Source organism: Rousettus aegyptiacus, unplaced genomic scaffold (genome assembly GCF_014176215.1).
Source record: "Rousettus aegyptiacus isolate mRouAeg1 unplaced genomic scaffold, mRouAeg1.p scaffold_m13_p_5, whole genome shotgun sequence".
Classification (NCBI taxonomy): Eukaryota; Metazoa; Chordata; class Mammalia; order Chiroptera; family Pteropodidae; genus Rousettus; species Rousettus aegyptiacus.
In genome coordinates, this window is record NW_023416308.1 from 111497141 (window position 1) to 111515984 (window position 18844).

At 34.0% G+C, this 18844-nt stretch overlaps 2 protein-coding genes and 1 pseudogene across 2 annotated transcripts; all 3 read left to right on the top strand.

Moving 5' to 3' along the window:
* Positions 1-1797: 1797 nt before the first annotated feature.
* On the top strand, positions 1798-3483 carry LOC107506846 (olfactory receptor 8K3-like). The gene is made up of 2 exons (XM_016137730.2): positions 1798-2707; positions 3449-3483. Exons 1-2 carry the CDS (start codon positions 1798-1800, stop codon positions 3481-3483), a joined length of 945 nt encoding a protein of 314 aa, XP_015993216.2.
* Positions 3484-10398: 6915 nt separating this feature from the next.
* On the top strand, positions 10399-11346 carry LOC107509258 (annotated as a pseudogene).
* A 6054-nt stretch (positions 11347-17400) lies between these two features.
* On the top strand, positions 17401-18284 carry LOC107507367 (olfactory receptor 8K3-like). The gene is given in 2 exon segments (XM_016138453.2): positions 17401-18225; positions 18228-18284. Coding segments are annotated over 2 exon segments (882 nt in total).
* The last annotated feature ends 560 nt before the right edge of the window (positions 18285-18844 follow it).

The following is an 18844-nucleotide window of genomic DNA, read 5'->3' on the forward strand; positions in this document are numbered from 1 at the left end:
GATAGGCTGTCTTTTGCCACTAATATCATTGCATTAAATGTCTTTTCATATGGATTGTGAGCATAAAACCTTGGAGGTATGTCTGAACCCATTTATAGTGTGGGCAAAGCCAAGTTTTAAATTAGGACAATTAAAGAGTCCAGGAAGATCAATTCTTGGAAAAATTATTAATCAGGTACAAGCATCCTACTGTCAGTATTGGTGAACGTACCACTCCTTTTAAACACTTCAGAGTTCTCGGCTTGGTTATTCACTTTCTTCTCTTGTAATGTGCCAAAATGCATTAGGGAAGTTTTCTTCTTAATCTGTTGTTCTTCATGTTATAAATCACACGTATCAAAAGTGAAGAGGGGAAAATATTATTTGAAGGTTGGAAAGAAGAGAGTAAGAGACTTCCCATACTTCTCCACAAGTCCCAGTTATTTGGCACAGGTGCAACACAAATTACAAGAATCGGCTCACTGAATTTTGCCAACGTGTTTGAGAATATAGCATAATGACATGTAATTATAATAAAGAAGTACAGTTTTAAAAATCTCCAACAATTATGACAAGCGACATAATAGTGGTTTGGGGATTGGCACTGAAGAGTTAGTTGTCCCTTATGAAGATAACATAGTGTATTTCACACATCAAGGAATGGAAACATATAGAGGGGCTCATGGCATTTTTAGCTGCGTTGGATGAGAGAAGTATGTTGTGTGTCCATGTTTTATTATTTTAAAATAATATGTGTATATTTCTGCTGATTCTAACTAACCCAAAGGCTGCTGAGCTTGACATATTTTTAGAGCCATTGAAAAATATACAACATACGATCTGCCAACATTATACTTACTGGTGAAAAACTAAAATTCTTTTTTCTTATCATCCTGCTTTCTTTCTCTCACTTCCTTGAATGATAATATGCTGTTTCTGAATTTGACCATTCCATTTTTCTCAGTTGAGGTTATTTTCAAAATTTTATAGAATACTTAGTTGAGATTGGTAGGTTGCATTTGCAAGGGAGGACATCCTTGGGCTTCAGGTCCAATTCCTACGTCCTAGTACAACTCTGAAGTCTGTGCTTCTTTAACAAAAGGGTCATTAAAGGAGTTAATGATTTCTCTAGAGATTGGGACTGAAGATACAGGGTCTGTAGGTAGAGTGCTATATTAATTTTTATTATAATTTCTTCTAAAATTTATTTAAAATCTATTTAAACATGTGTCTTTTAAATAAAAAACATTTTTGAAAAACAGGATTCCAAATGTAAGCTAAACTTTTCTCCTTTTTAATTAAATGTTTTAGGGTGACATTGGTTAATAAAAGTGTACATGTTTCAAGTGTAAAATTTAATAAAATGTTATAGGTATATTGCATTGAATGTTCACCATCCAAAGTTTAATTTTCTTCCATCACCATATATTTGAACCCCTTTATCCTTACCTTCCACCCCTTCTTCTCCCCTTCCCTCTAATAATCTCAGATCTATTGTCTGTGTCTATGTTTCTTCATATTTCTAATGATAGTCTGTTGACAGAACCATAAAGGATTGTATATACTTGGCAATGATAAGCAGCATGTGGCACAAAAAATAAAATGGTTACTATATATGTTAGGTTACAATGGTTTCTAAATTTAGTACTACATTTAATGATGGAAGTAGGTTTCAGTTTTAATCATTGCATCTAAAAACCTTGTATTAGAGTAACCCATGATGACTGTCCATACTAAAAGTTTACCAGATGGTATCTTCTGAAATCTAATGACTCTTCTAATGGTTTTCTCCCACAGTAGTTTCCCTTAATGGCCTAGATGGAACAGCAAAACCTAACAGTGCTGAAAGAATTCATTCTCATGGGAATCACAGACCGCCCTGAACTGCAGGCCCCCTTCTTCGGGGTGTTCCTCGTCATCTATACAGTCTCAGTGATGGGCAACTTGGGCTTGATCATCTTGACCAAGGTGGACGCCAGGCTGCAGACACCCATGTACTTCTTTCTCACACACCTGACATTTACTGATCTTGGTTATTCAACTACTGTAGGACCAAAAATGCTAGTCAGTTTGGTTGCAGATAATACAATCTCCTATAATTGGTGTGCTACCCAACTCACTTTCTTCAATATATTTATGACTACTGAACTTTTCCTTCTATCAGCAATGGCTTATGACCGTTATGTGGCCATCTGTAACCCTCTGCTTTACACAGTCATCATGTCACAAAGATTATGTCAGTTGCTGGTGACCATATCCTATCTATACAGTTGTTTTTTGGCTTTGGTGCTCACCATAAAAATTTTTGTTTTGTCATTTTGTGGATACAATGTCATCAGGCATTTCTACTGTGATGTTGTACCATTGATAACTTTGCTGTGTTCAGACACACATGAAATTAAATTGATAATTCTCATATTTGCATCTTTTAACTTTCTTTCATCTCTTCTGATAGTCCTTGGGTCCTACACCCTAATTCTTGCTGCCATCCTCAGGATGCACTCTGCAGAGGGCAGGCACAAGGCCTTCTCCACCTGTGGATCGCACCTGACAGTGGTGGCCGTATTCTATGGTACTCTCTTCTTTATGTACATGCAGCCCAAGTCCAAAGATTCGCTTGATACTGATAAAATGGCCTCTTTATTTTACACTTTGGTGATACCCATGCTGAATCCCATGATCTACAGTTTGAGGAACAAAGAGGTGAAAAATGCCCTGACGAGAACCTGTGCCTTGTGTGAAAATATCCTATTGAAAATTCGTTGTAAGATATGCTAGCAACAGATTATGTATTAGTCAATGTATGTGTATAACCGGATTGTTTGACCATGTGCTTTTAGCTCCATGGGATGAGCAAGGTTCAATGTGCAATAAGCACAGAAATACATAAGATTATTCATTATTTTCAAACAAAATGTAACACTACAGATGACTACACTGTTCCTAATTTAAATAGTAGCCTTTACTCTCAAGTTTAGATCATGTGCCATTGTTACATATTATCACATGTAATGTATTTGCTACCATAAATATTTATTTATATAAAGCCAGCCTGTATATACATTCACAATTTTATCTGTAGTTCCTAACATGGTAAAGGGACAATAAAAAAAAATGCCTGATAGATTTTCTATAAGTGTATTCATTCCAGGAAATAAACATGTACTTTTAAGTTTAATAACAAAATTCGCTCTCTTTATAGAGCTTAGAGAAAACACAAAACACGTGTAGAAGGAGAAGTAGGCTGTATAGTATGACAGATGGTAATGAGCAATATGAAAATGAAATAAAGCAAGTAACCAGAATGGACTTCTAATTTTAACTAAGGTTGTCATTGAGACCTCTGTGAGGTTGACGTTTAGAAGAACGCTTGAGAAGGATAGTGAGCACACTAGATGGACATGTAAGAGGAGAGACCTAGGCTGTCAAGGAAACAGTTCTTAAGTGAGGATATTTATGTTATCTTAAGTAACATCAGAGGCAAAGATGGCGCATAAAAGGTGATTAGGAAATGGAGGAAATAAGAATAGACTTCTAACAGATTTTGACCTAGTAGGACCATATAGACCCTTGTAAAACTTGTCCTTTCTTCTGATTCATAAAAGAACCCCTGGACGATTTAGAGTGAAGGAGTGATTTAATGTATCTTTTGTTAAATGGCATCTCTGACTGCTGTGTAAACAACAGACTGTAGAATACCAAGACTTGGAAATGGAAAATCCTGCAGGGGTTTAGTTGTGATAATTTGGAAGAGAACAGAGGCTTAAGCCAGCATAGAAAGTTAGAGAATGAGAAATGATTAGAATCTTGGCATATTTGTAAGAAGAGGTCAATAATATTTCTTCATATTTATGTGTTTGGTCAGTGGTTTGAAAAGAAGATTCATAATTTTAAAAGAATAGAAAAACGAGTTCCAGAGCTCATCTGAAGACATGCTGAATACTCTTTCTGCTTCCAATTTATGTGATGTAACAGAGATTGAACTTAACCTCCCACTTAAAAAAAAAAAAGAAAGAAAAAGAAGAAAAACATAAAGAAAGAGATAAGAAACAAGTTTTCGAAACATTGACATCAGGCGATGAAGGACAGTTTCCCTGAGAGATGAGGAACAAATGAGGTGAACCCTATGATTGCCCATCCTTCCTGGTCTAAGAGAGATTCCAGGCTGCACTGCTATATGGGCGAACTTAAGTGAAACCTAGAAGAATTCAGTTGAAGAGTCAGAGTTGAGAGTCCAGTGAGATCAAGGTAGCTAGAGTTGCAAGACAGACTGCCAAAGATAAGGAGCTTCACAAAGAAAGCAGAGTGTATCTCTGCAAAGAATCTTTCTCAATTGCTCCACAGAACTACTGATCAGCACAGGCAACTGGTAAACAAACACCTAAGGCTAAAGGAAAAAAATTCACCTGAAAGGATTAAAGACAGCAGTGCCCAGAACTCAAACAGAGGCAGGAATTGTGCCAATTTGTTGCACAGAGAGTAGAAAAACTCATAATTCATGAAGGTCTGCTCCAGTAGAGGAGAATAATTAACCCTAAAGTGAGCATTGCTCTGTGTCCATCTAAGAAATGATAAAAGCAAAATTTGAAAGGACACACACACACACACACACACACACACACACACACCCGCCTCAGTCTTTGCTCCTAAAGGCCCTCAAATTATTGGACAAGGCCCACCCAAATTCTAGAGGTTAATTGACTGTAATCAAATGTACTGATTAAAATGTTAACCTCATCTTTAAAAAAATCTACAGCAACATCTAGATCGAGCTTTGACCAAAGAGCTAGGCACCATAACCTAGCCATTGGACACAAAAATTAACCATCAAAGCAGAAAAAAAGAAAGAAAGCAAGAAAGTTAATCAAGGGTAAAAAATAAGAACACAATACAACTAGAAAAAAAATAAATCTAACTCTCTGGTGAATACATATAGGCAATTGATACACAGCCCACATTGTATGCTGCTAAGCTTTGAAATTCTTCAGGGACAATCACAGAATTGCTTGGTATCTCTAACTTTAAATGTGAATGTGTGGAATTAAGTTTATTTGACAGACTAAAAACCTAATGAATTGTACTAGTTTATGAATTAATCTCTCTAAAATTTTCCAACTCCATTTAGGTATTCTGAAAAGAACTCAAGATACTTTTAAAATACACAGATCATAATTGAATATAATAATTTTATATTTTATGCTTTGTTCAATTTTTTAAATACTTAGCATTATATTATCCTTTTTGAGTAAATATTTAGTGTTTTTGCACTGCTTTTGGAAATCTAATTTCTTGATACTCTATGTTTTTCTACTCAAAATTCTGTGGTTAAAATGGGAAAATGATAAGAAAAAATAAGAAATATAATTTTTCTTTTGCAGTATTATACTTGGTTATATACTGTTGATTTTGGAATTCTGTGAAATAAAAACTAGTTAACTATTATTTAAAAGTAACAATTAAATAACTTCTTAAGATCAGTAATTAAAACTATAACAACAGCAGCAAAAAAATAATCATTGCACCTAGACATAAAATTTAATATTTAAGAGTAAAAAAAAAGGAAAAATTGGTAGCTATAGAAAAAAATTTCCCTGCATAGTCCCGTGGTTAATCAAATTAAGAATAAAAGTGTTACAGGAGCTTGAAATTAAATTTCCATGATTAGCCCATCCTATAACACTTGTTTGAGAATATATTTAATTCTAGTTATTTATTTAATATTTTATATATCCATCCATAAAAAATCTGAGTCAGTCTTAACGGCACAATACACAATCTGCTGCAAACAATATCCTGTACATTATTTAAATTCATAATGCAAGTCAAGCTCTAGTTTCAAAATATCAACATGATCCCATCGGTTAGGGAGAGAGCCATTTGGGATAGAAATAGTGACGGAAGGAGAAGAAATCAGTTACTAAAAATCTTCTGGGAAAGAACTCAGTATTATCCAGAAGATTTGTATCAAGAGAAAGCATTTTCATAGAATTATTAGAAAAAATTGAAGGAAGAGAAAACAAGAACTATTCATATGAAACATCAGAGAAAAATTTGAATTCTATGTATTGGAAATGAAGGTTATAACAAAACGTCTTAGGGCAATTGAATCACTTATTTTAATTAATTGAACATTACAAGCTGCACTAATGCAATAAATGTTTTTAAATACATCATTTCACTCTTTAAACCATCTTAAATTGATTGGAGTAAGTCATTGTAACACTTTTTTTTTTTAATTTAAAAAATGTCATGGGGAAGGATGACAAGCCTATTAATCAAAAGAAGGTACAGAGAAAAGAATTTAGGTAGATGAGGTCAAAAGAAAAATAATAGAAATAAAAGCAAACTTTAATAAATGTGATGAAATCAATCTCTATTTTAATAAAATTAGGAGTCACTAGCAAAAGCTCAACCCCAATACAATTCTTGTGTCAGTTCAATGATGTACCTTGTATAAGGAATGTTACACAATATTTAGAATCTAAATATTGTGCTCCTCACCCAGCTCTATAACTAGAGTCATGTGTGGTGTTAGGCTTTCCCTCCAAAATTTACTCCTCTTTCAAAAAGCAGAAATTTAAGTGACAGAGCAGATCCAAGAATATGCAGGTAGGTGGATTAATTAAATATGTAAAATAATAAAGATTTAAGGCGATTTCAAGTTTTTTTATTTGTTTTTTTTTATGAAGTTTATTGGGATAACGTTGCCAAATACAATTACATAATTTTCAGGTGTACATTATAATTTGACATCTGTATATTCTATTGTGTGTTTACCACCCAAAGTCCAATTTCCTTCAGCAGGATGGGTCCTTCTGGGTTGGGAGTTCGAGGCTGCCTCTCAGCCTCAGTACTGCAACTGTGGCCAGTAAAAATCAACTGTTGTTTCTTTGCAGCCCTGTCCCGCTTCTCTGCTTTCTGCCATGATGACTGGGCCTTGTTGCCAGCTGAGTAGAAGTCCCAGAACTTCCAGGCAGGGTTGTTCAGGGAAGTCACCACACCTACTCTCCTCCCCCTGCTCCTGCAAGAGGCTCCAGCAGCTATGAGAGGCAGCTTCTTTATTTCTCCCAGTCCACCACCTAACACCCGGGGTCCTGACCTGTGGTAGCTCTTATGTGCAGATCCCATGCTCAGATCTGCTGATGTGAAGTTTGGGTGTCTTCTGTTGAGTTTTAGATGTTCATCTTATTGTTGTTTAAAGGAGAGAGATCTGAGGACATCTCTCACTCCGCCATGTTTCCCAGCTCCATGATTTGGCAATTTCTTTTAAATATGTCAATTTCGTTATAAATTTAAGATATCCATATAATTGAACTTTTGTCATCATATATATTTATTTTTAAAAATTAGCAAATATTGAGCCACAACACAAATGTTATGACTACATCACTGAAAAACACTGTTGACTAGAGCCTTAAACTAGATATATTATCTTTCAACTACATTTACTTTGTGATTATTAATATAATTCGCTTAAACATTTTTCTATCAGATTAAATAAAAAAAATTATACTATGAATCTGGTTTTCCCTCTGTGTACTCTTTATGTGTCTGGATTAGAAGACAAAGCTTTGTGATCTGTATAAATTGTTGATAACAACAGAAAAAGCAAAACTGCAAAACATATACACAAATCACCACACTTCCATATTCCACATTGCAGTGAGCTTTTTTTGTTTTGGGTAAATAAAATAATGAAGGATTACAATGTTAAATACTCACTAATTGCTCTTAAAACTGTTATTTCTGTTAGATGGCATGACTGAATCATATTAGTATGCACAGAAAAGACCCAGAGTTATAAAGAGAAAATGACTATGATTCTTGAAGAATTTAATAATATAGAATAAAATTTTCTAATTAATGTAAACACACTTTCAAAAATATAACCAGCCAGAAGAGAGAAAGAGCAATAAATGAAATAGTTTCTTAAACTATATAAATGTCTAACCAATGTATTGTATGCTTGAACAGTAAATGTATGTTTAAGCACATTATGAATGTGGTTTGTTTAGGTTGCCTATATCCACTTACTTAACATTGATAAAATCCATAGAAGATGCCCAAAGGGGAATATGCCCAGTCACCTTCTGATTCAAAGCAGCAACATGATGATTTACTCAATAACAAAAAAAGTAAATGGCTCTGGAGTAATGTACTATGTTCGATATTAATAAAATGAATGAAGTTATTTGTTTTAAAATGATGCCCTAAGGGAAAAGAAAAACACACATACGTTTTAACAGTAGATAACAAACTATATAGCTCTGACACTCAGCCAGCACTAACTTCTTTGAAAACCAATGTCTTCATACTGGCAAAATGAGCCATTTCATATTGCAACAAACCGTAAATATGGTATAGTATGATTACGTGATGCCACAATATACCTCTTGCAGAATCTAATAGATGCATTTATAGCCAATCAAATTCATTGCACTTTTACTCTGTTTAATATGATAAAGTTCTGTTATTTAAATGAATAAAGTATATATTTAAACATTATAAGACACTGGGAGCTCTATCAGGATGCAGTGTTTGTTCCTAGCATAACCGACGTCTAAATAAATTGAAGACAAAGTCTACAGTTAGTAATCAATGGAACATACTCTTGAAATCATATCAGAAGACATTTAAAAATTGTTTACAATATCATTTTTTATCCAAATAAAAGATAAAATGATTAACATTAGTTGTATTTAACATTTTTTTCTGAGAATGTTATTTTAGTAGAGCTATAAAATGTTTATATGTAAAGACCAATTTGAGAGTGTATTTACCACCCAAAGTCAAATATTCAATATACAGATGGCATATTATTGAGCTATATACTTGAAACCTATATAATTTTATTTAAAAATGTCACCGCAATAAATTCAATTTAAAAAACAAATTTGAAAAAGCAATTTGTAAAAAATTAAAATTGCTTTTATCAGGAACTTCATTTCAGTGACAAGTACTTACCAGAATAAAAAGCAACCCTAGCTTTGCCATCAGTTAAATTTCAGTAGATGATGGAATTCATAACAGGTAAGGATACATAATAATTTATAGTAGACAATTAATAATTGCTATTGTTGATACTTTTTTTGTTCTTATTAAATTAAGAATAATTTTATCAAATATATTGTCTCAGAGTGAAACATGTACTGAGTTGCTTGAAGTGCAGCAAATGAGCAGGGAATATTTTGATCAAAGCGAGTGAGGCCACAGTGTTTTCCACCAAGGGCTTACTTGTGCAATTCTTTTCAGATGCAGTGGTGGAAGACGAGATGTGTGGGAGAACTGGTGCAGCACCATCAGATGAGCTCATCAGACACATATTCGATGAACAAAATTAAGCATCTTTGAATTGACAAACAAACACCACAGATTTAAGAGAATTAGATTGTGAGATAACATATTATGTGTCTCAGGTTTTTGAAGATGCAAAATACTAATTCACATGCTATTTCTATGTCAACTACTAAACCGGTCAGTCAGAATAAGTTACTAAGACTGAAATACAAACAAAAATGCTGTTTAAAAAATTATTCAAAACATGTTAAAAACAATAACTTTTGGAACCAATTATTTTGCATTTATTGTTAGCAGGCTCTTTGCTAACTGACCTATACGTGTGCACTATTTCATTTAATTCCACAAGACAATAGAAATACTTGAAAGAAACACACAGCTGGTAATTAGTGAAGTAACAGGCAACTAATCAACTAACCAACCAAACAAGCAAACAAAACACATCAAACAAAACACATCAAACAAAACCATAAAACCTTTCCATTAACCACTATCTTATACAGACTCTTACTTTCATTGAGCCTCAATTGTCTCATCAGATATACAAAGAATTACATGCACCTTCTAGGATACTGCTGCAGAATAAGGAGAACATTGTTTCAAAATGCCAGGCTCAGTGCTGGACGCAGTACATTACATACGAAGCAATGTTAGCCCTCTCCACTATCTTCTCTATCCAATTAAAGTGATCAAACTTTAACAAATCAAAAATATAAGTAATAACTTTGAAAAAATAAAAAAGGGCTTAAACAATTTAAAGGAAAATGTAAAAGCTGGAAAGGGGAGGAATTGCTACCAGAATAAAATAATAGAGAAGAGTCAGAACAACTAGAAGTCACAGTAATATAGGGCAGGACTGGCTAATTTAGTAGAAGAAAAGAAATGTGATTAATCAAAGAGGACACAAGTTTCTGAATGATACTAAGAAGGAACAGTATTGAGATGGAATCTGTGGGCCGGTGAAGCAGAGTGGTGTGGTAGAAATGGGATGAGAAACAAAATCTGAAATTTTAAGTATCTGTGAACACTTAAACATTTAATAATCTGGCATCTAACAAAAACTATTTCATTGTCTATTAATCTCTTTGTTTTCCCCATTCAATGATGAAAGCAACAAAGTCGATGGCTCCAGGGAATCTCACTCAGGTGGCCGAGTTCATTCTCGTGGGAGTCTCAGACCGTCCAGAACTCCAAATTCCTCTTTTCTTGGTTTTCCTGGTCATCTATGGGCTGACCGTGGCAGGGAACATGGGCATCATCACCCTCACCAGTGTTGACTCTCAACTTCAAACCCCTATGTACTTTTTCCTCCAGCATTGGCCATCATCAATCTTGGAAACTCTACTGTCATTGCCCCTAAAATGCTGGTTAATGTCTTGGTTTCAAAGAAAATCATATTGTACTATGAACGTGCATCCCAGCTGCGTAGATTCTTAGTTTGAATTGTGTCCAAGATTTTTATGCTGGCCACAATGGCCTATGACGACTACATGGTTATTTGCAACCCCCTGCGCTACATGGTGGCGGTGTCTCCACAGATCTGTCTTCTGCTGGTGTCCCTCACGTACTTCCACAGTCTGACCACAGCACTGACTGTCTCTTCCTGTGTTTTCTCTGTGTCCTATTGCTCTTCAAATGTAATCAAGAAGTTTTACTGTGATAACATTTCTTTGTCACCGTTGTCCTATTCTGATACCTACATTCCAGAAACAGCTGTGTTTACCTTTTCGAGGACAAATTTGTTTTTCTCTATGATTATTCTTCTAATATCCTACTTCAACATCATCCTTGCCATTTGGAGGATATGTTCCTCAGAGGGGCGATGAATAGCCTTTTCTACCTATGTGTCTCACATGACGGCTGTCATTGTGTTCTACGGGACTCTTCTCTTCATGTAATTGCAACCGGAGATCACTCATTAGATACAGATAAAATGGCCTGGGTCTTCTATACACTAGTGATACCAATGCTGAATCCCCTCATTTACAGTCTAAGGAACAAGGATGTGAAGGACTCATTGAAGAGATTCCTGGAAACCCATGTCAACCGTTCAAAACCATGTCAGTTTAAAACTACAGCTATCATCATTTAAGAATTTCCCTTTGACTCCTAAAAATCTTGCCATTAAGTGAAGAGTCAATAAGTAGTTGAAAATCCCATGAATTTCAATGGGAAAAATCTTCATCCTATTTATTCCAACTTCAAATACTCAATTTTCTCTTTAGAAAAATGCACTAGTTGACCAAAGAAAACCCACTTAAATAAGTAATAAACAACTGGAAGATACACAAAGACTAATATCAAAGGTAAATTACTGAAGGCTTTTTATAGGTTCTAAACAGAGAAAGACTAATAGCTCATGGTGGAGGTGTACGAGACTCATTCCTCTGAAAAAGGTCAAAAATCAATCATCTTCTTTGCCACAAGCATCTTTTGTTCAACTCTTATAGGTTTTATTATTTTTGCAGTATTTTATCCATCAATTTTGGACCCATTCTTTTATATTGTGCTTTAAAACGTTTATATAACAAAAAATTAAGCATCTGGGGAAAATAAAATGAAATATAAAAAGCTTATATATACATAGAAATAAGACATGTTACAAAACAGAGCGAAAGCATATATAAAAGAAGATTATACTTTCTCTCCATCTTACTTGATGCATTTATACATGGCAAATGTTGATATTCATCAAAAATGGTGTAAAATAACATTTTCTTGTTATATTTCCATACTAAAAACTATTATGAAGAGTTAATTGTCTTTATTATGAAATCATAACAATAAATACCACTTATTTTACATTTTTTTTAGTTGTGTTTTGGAGCAAAACTTTATTAGAGCAAAAAATGTACAATTTTCTTGAAAGTGACACCTATTCTCAAGGGCACACCCCTCCAACAAAAAAAAAAAGTTAACGGTCATTGCGGTTGTGTGCCATACCTTCGTCTGTACACGTGAAACACTACTAACATACAATGGACTGAGGAAGAAGGGGTGTGACAAGAAAAAAAGATAATAGAAATTGGCACAATTAAAACTTTTTAATTTCAAAGGTAAAATTTATGGGTAACCAAAACACCTATGTAACAAAAAACATATATTTATATCCTGATATTTTAGTGATGCATAAATAAATAAATAAATAAATAAATAAATAAATAAATAAATAAATAAATAATAAATAATAAATAACAAAGTAACATAGATCAATTATATGTAAAAAAAAAAAAAAACCTTTGTCAATAGGAAAATCAAAGGTACCCTGAATAATTAACCAAGACTCTGGCATAACTTCCTGTTCTCCAATGCTTTGGGAATAAGCAAGAACTTGCAGTCAAGCTCCCTAGGGAGAATCTCAAAGGAGAGAAACAATCATAAAGCTTTCTGACTGCACTCAAGTTATTCATCATGTTGGGGAGCACGAAGCCATACCTCCTTTCAGGTGAGTAGATGGCACTGCTCACCTGATCACTAGACTAGGTGCAGTGACTATTTTTGATGCCAGTCTTCAATTTAAATTTGAGAAATGAGTATAATCACCATTGTCAGACTCAGTAAATTATAACACATGTATTAATAATAACTGTTTACAACTATATTTACTAGTAAAGAGTTTTTCCACAATTATTTTGTTTTTTGAGGGTTGTAAGCTTTCTAATGTCTATTTGTTATGATTTCATATTTATATGAGGATGCTATATCATAAACCTTCTGAAGTAGGTATAAACATTTTTGGAAAGCTCCACCTACAATGTCGTCTAAGCAAAATGCTGATGCTCGGGACAAAGCTACGGATGCTCTGTGAGTACCTGGGCCTTAATTACTGATAGATTTCTGATAAGACCTCCAAGTATTCAGTAATATGATATAGTCACAATCTCTCATTAATATGCAGAGTTTCATTTTTGCTATAGATATTTGTGACCTTGTTTTACTAATACCCTGTAAGAGACTGGAATTTACACAATACCCCAAGAGCAAAACCTGAGGCGAGGACTTGAGTATATGATGTTTATTCGATAGGTTATTTCAGGAAACAAAAATGAGGAAATAAAGAAGAGAGGACTGGGAAGGGAGGAAGCCAGTGAAGTGTTACTAGAGTGTAGCAGCTGAGGTTTTATCACTGGAAGTGTCCTTCAAGGTTCTTCTAGAAGGCTAGGAAAGCTTGGGTGTTTATCCATTGATTCGTGTCCTTATCAGTGGAGCATTGCTCCTTGGCACGTTAAATCTCGTGCACTTCCAGCCTGCCTTGCATGTGGTCTAAGCAAGCTCCCCAGATAGTTTGCCCTCAGAAAAAGAAGCAAAACATGTGAGATGGACTTGAAACCTATATAATTTTCTTAATCAATGTCGCACCCCAAGACATGTTAAAAAATGACATGGGAAGCTGCCAGCATTCTGGTAAAAGTCTACTGTGGCTGTAGGCCAAGTCAGAGGTGGCACAAAGTGACAAGGATTGAGGAGACAGATGAGTCTGCTATGGTGATATTCGCAAGACCAAGTCGATGGCAAAGCCAAAATGATATACAATAGACTCTTTGTCTTAGACAAATATGTCCATGGCACCATAATGATAGGAAGTCTTTTGCCCCTAATATCTTGGCATGAATTTTTTTTTTCATATGGATCCTGAGGATAAAAGCTGGGAAGTAGCTCTTAACACATTTACAGTATGGGTAAAACCCAGTTTTAAATCATTACAAGTAAAGGGTCAAGCAAGATAAATTTTTGGAAAAATTATTAATCAGGTAGATGCATCCTACAGTCAGTATTGGTGAACATACCACTCCTTAAGCGCTTCAGAGTTCTCAGCTTGGTTATTCACTTTCTTCTCTTGTAGTGTGCTGAAATGCATTAGAAAAGTTTTCTTCTTAATCTGTTGTTCTTCATGTTATAAATCACATGTATCAAAAGCGAAGAGGGAAAAAAATTTTTGAAGATTGAAAAGGAAAAAAGTAAGAGACCTTCCCATACCTCTCCACGAGTCCCGGTTACATGGCACAGGTGCAACACAAACCACGAGACTGGGCTCACTGAATTTTGCCAACATGTTGAGAATCTAGCATAATGGCATATAATTATAATGAAGAAGTAGAGTTTTTATAAATCTCCAGCAATTGTGACAAGCCACATTATAGTGGTTTGGAGATTGTCGAGTTTACCACTGCACATCTTAAGTTACAAAATGTGGATATTTGCTAAGTAGGATTGGCAAAGCAGTATATTTTGTCAGATTCCAAAGCTATAACTAGAAAAGATTAATGTTGGTTTTACATCTGTTGCTGCTGCCACATAATTGCAGAGTTAGTGGTCCCTTATTGAGATAATCTAGTGTATTTCACACACCATGGAATGGAATTGTATAGAGGGACTCATGGCATTTTTAATTGTGTTGGATAAGAGAAGTATGTTATGTGTCCATGTTTTATTATTTTCAATAATATGTGTATATTTCTGCCGATTCTAACTAATCCAAAGACTGCTGAGCTTGAAATATTTTTAGAGCCATTTAAAAATATACAACAAACCCTCTGTCAACATTATATGTAATGGTGAAAAACTAAAATTATTTTTTTTAAATCGTCCTTTCTCTCACTTCTTTGAGAATACAATGTTCTGAATTTGATCATCCCATTGAACTCAATCGAGGTTATTTGCATAATTTTAGAGAATACTTAGTTGAGATTGGGAGTTTGCATTTGCAAAGGAAGACATCCTTGGGCTTCAGATCCATTTCCTAAGTTCTGATACAATTCTGAAGTTTGTGCTTCTTCCACAAAAGGATCAAGTTTGTTGCTCAGTTTCTTGTTTCTTTCCAACTAGTGCTTGAGCAGCAGTTGGGGGAAGGTGTGGGTCAGATAAAACTATTAACTCAATTGAGTTTCAGAAGTACTTCAGGGACTTGTAGAATATGTTGGATGTCAGGAGGAAGAGGTTTGCCAAATACACAAACTGATGTGGAATCTGTCTTTTTTGGGGTATAATTTTTTATAGCTTAAGACATTAAATTTTGCCATTTTCCTTATTTGGTTGCTGCTAATAAATGTTTATTTTCACTTTTTTTTTTTTGTAAATATTTTGTTCATATTCAGAATAGAGTTTTAGGAAGACTAAATTTTTGAGGCAGATTTAATCTGTTAAATTAATCTTGAATTTCTATTCTGGTTTTCTTGAAACTGACATTCATTTAGTGGCATTCAGAAGTTCCAGGTTTTAGGCGATAATGCTTAATCATTTTTTTTTTTTGACATTAAGTTCTTGACCAGTGTAGGATTAATTTAATGTGAATGAACTAAACTTTCGATTTTATCATCTTCTACAGAGATAATCACTTTTTCCAGCTCTATGTTTTGAATAGACCATGTTTGTCTTACTGTCCTAACATGCCACCTCTGTCACACACCATATTTTTATGTCATCACGAGTTTTTTGAGTTGTGAATTGTGATCCATTAGTACGTTTGCCCATTTTCGTGTCTATGCCACATTGTTTCAACACTTCTAATTTTGTAAGTTTTAATATCTGGTAATTCAGATCTTTTCAGAACTGTTGCTTATTCTTTATCATTTGTAATTTAAAAACACATTTAAATCGGCTTCAAATTATATAAAATACTCTAGTAATTATTAAACAAATGGATTAATTTAAGCAGAATTTACATTTTTATAATAGTGTATAGTACAACCCAAGAGCATAAATTTCTACCAACTTATTTAGGACTTCTATAATGTTTCTCATAAATTTTTAATTCTTTTTCTTTTAAGAGTAGGTTCAGCCTAGTTTTATAAGATATTCTATCATGTTGAGAATTTCTGTTTACTTTCTAATTTCATTGTTTTCAGACATTCTAAACAGTACTATTTATTCATCTATTGAATGCTCATATTGTTTTTCTATTTCAATCTAATAATATAGGAAATGATATAGATTTTCCAAAACTTAAACATTCAGCCAAACTCGATCAACCAAGCTTGAACATAGTATTTTTATTCACTTTTGGAATAGATATCAATGATACGTGTATACTGTTTAGGATATTAATATCTATATAAGTGAAATGGTAGTCATGAATATATTGCTTTTTATTATATCTTTTTTTATTCAGGGTTTTGCTGTCCTCTTAAGATGATTTGCAGTGTTGTTGTCATTTTTGTACTCTGAAAAATTTTATACAAAATTTAGATGATTTTTTTCCATGAAATATTCATAGGATCTGCCTTTAATCAATCTGAAAAAAAAAAAGGAGTTAAAGAAATAGAGGTAAAGAAAATGCAACCTTTAAATTAAAATTGAAAACCCATAAAAGCATAGTGGAATTTAATCTTAGAAAATCAAATGGATAGTGGAATGAGAATATCATTTTGATATAGGAGTTATAATGAAGAGAAGTAAATCAAAGTCTATTAAATGAGTTAATAATGATTTTCTTAATAGAATGAGAATGAAGTTGCAGGGTCAAGAGACAAAGGGTTATAATATATTTTATTAGAATTTCTTCTAAAACTTCTTTAAAATCTCTTTAACTAAATATATATCTTTTAAATATGAAACATTTTCAAAAAATATCAGGATTCCAAATGTAAGCTAAACTTTTCTCTTTTTTAATTAAATGTATTAGGGTGACATTGGTTAATAAAAGTATACAGGTTTCAAGTGTACAATTTAATAACATGTCATATGTATATTGCATTGAATGTTCACCATCCAAAGTTAAATTTTCTTCCATCACCATATATTTGACCCTCTATACCCTTATCTACCTCTCCCTCCTCCATTTTTCTCTAATAACCTCTGATTTATTGCCTGTGTCTATGTTTCTTTATATTCTAATGATATTCTGTTGACAGAACTATAAAGGATTGTATATACTTTGCAATAATAAGCAGTATGTGGCACAAAGATTAAAACTGTTTCTGAATATGTTAGGTTACAATGGTTTCTAAATTTGGTCCTACATTTACAGATGGAGTTGGGTCTCAATTTAAATCATTGCTATTAAAAACCTTGGATTTGAGTTACCCATAATGGATTTGCATACTAAAAGTTTACCAGATGATATCTTCTGAAAGCTTATGACTCTTCTGATGGTTTTTCCAACAGCAATTTCCCTTAATGGCCTAGATGGAACAGCAAAACCTAACAGTGCTGAAAGAATTCATTCTCATGGGAATCACAGACCGCCCTGAGCTGCAGGCCCCCTTCTTCGGGGTGTTCCTCGTCATCTATGCGGTCTCAGTGGTGGGCAACTTGGGCTTGATCATCCTCACCAAGGTGGACTCCAGGCTGCAGACACCCATGTACTTCTTTCTCACACACCTGGCGTTTACTGATCTTGGTTATGCGACTGCTGTAGGACCAAAAATGCTAGTAGATTTGGTTGTAGATCAACATACAATCTCCTATAATTGGTGTGCTACCCAACTCACTTTCTTCAATATGTTTATTACTAGTGAAATTTTCCTTCTGTCAGCAATGGCTTATGACCGTTATGTGGCCATCTGCAACCCTCTGCTCTACAGAGTCATCATGTCACAAAGATTATGTCAGTTGCTGGTGGCAATATCCTATCTATACAGTGTCATTTTGTCTTTGCTGATCACCATAAAAATATTTGTTATGTCATTTTGTGGGTACAACGTCATCAGGCATTTCTACTGTGATAGTATACCATTGATATCTTTGCTGTGTTCAGACACACATGAAATTAAATTGATAATTCTCATATTTGCAGCTTTAAACTTGGTTTTGTCTCTTCTGATAGTTCTTGGGTCCTATGTACTGATCCTTCTTGCCATCCTCAGGATGCACTCTGCAGAGGGCAGGCACAAGGCCTTCTCCACCTGTGGATCACACCTGACAGTGGTGGTCATATTCTATGGTACTCTCTTTTTTATGTACGTGCAGCCCAAGTCCAAAGATTCACTTGATACTGATAAAATGGCCTCTTTATTTTACACTTTGGTGATACCCATGCTGAATCCCATGATCTACAGTTTGAGGAATAAAGAGGTGAAAAATGCCCTGACTAGAACCTGGACCTTGTGTGTAAATATCCTATTGAAAATTCACTGTAAGATGTGCTAGCAATTGATTATGTATTAGATAATGTGTATTATAATTGGATTGTTTAACCATGTGCTTTTACCTCCATGGGATGGACAAGATATAATGTATAATAAGCACAGAAATAAAGAAAATTATTCATCGATTTCAAACAAAATGTGTCACTAACTGATGACTACACTCTGTTCCTACTTTAAATAGTAAACTTTACTCTCAAGTTTAGACCAGGTGCCATTCTTATGTATTCTCACATGTAGTCTATTTGCTGCCACTAAATATTTATTTTTATAAAGCCAGCCTGTATTTCATATTCATCATTTTAACTTTAGTGCCTGACATGGTAAAGGGACAATAACAAAGATGCCCGATAGATTTTATATTAGTGTATACATTATAGGAAATAAACATGTATTGTTAAGTTTAACAACAAAAATCCCTCCCTTATGGAGCTTAGAGAAAACACAAAGTACAGGCAGAATGAGAAGTGGGCTATATAGTATGA

Coding starts and splice junctions, on each gene's coding strand:
- LOC107506846 (XM_016137730.2), top strand. CDS start 1,798: ATGGAACAGCAAAACCTAACAGTGCTGAAAGAATTCATTCTCATGGGA. Junction 2,708..3,448: donor AAATGCCCTGACGAGAACCT/GTGCCTTGTGTG, acceptor TGTTATCTTAAG/TAACATCAGAGGCAAAGATG.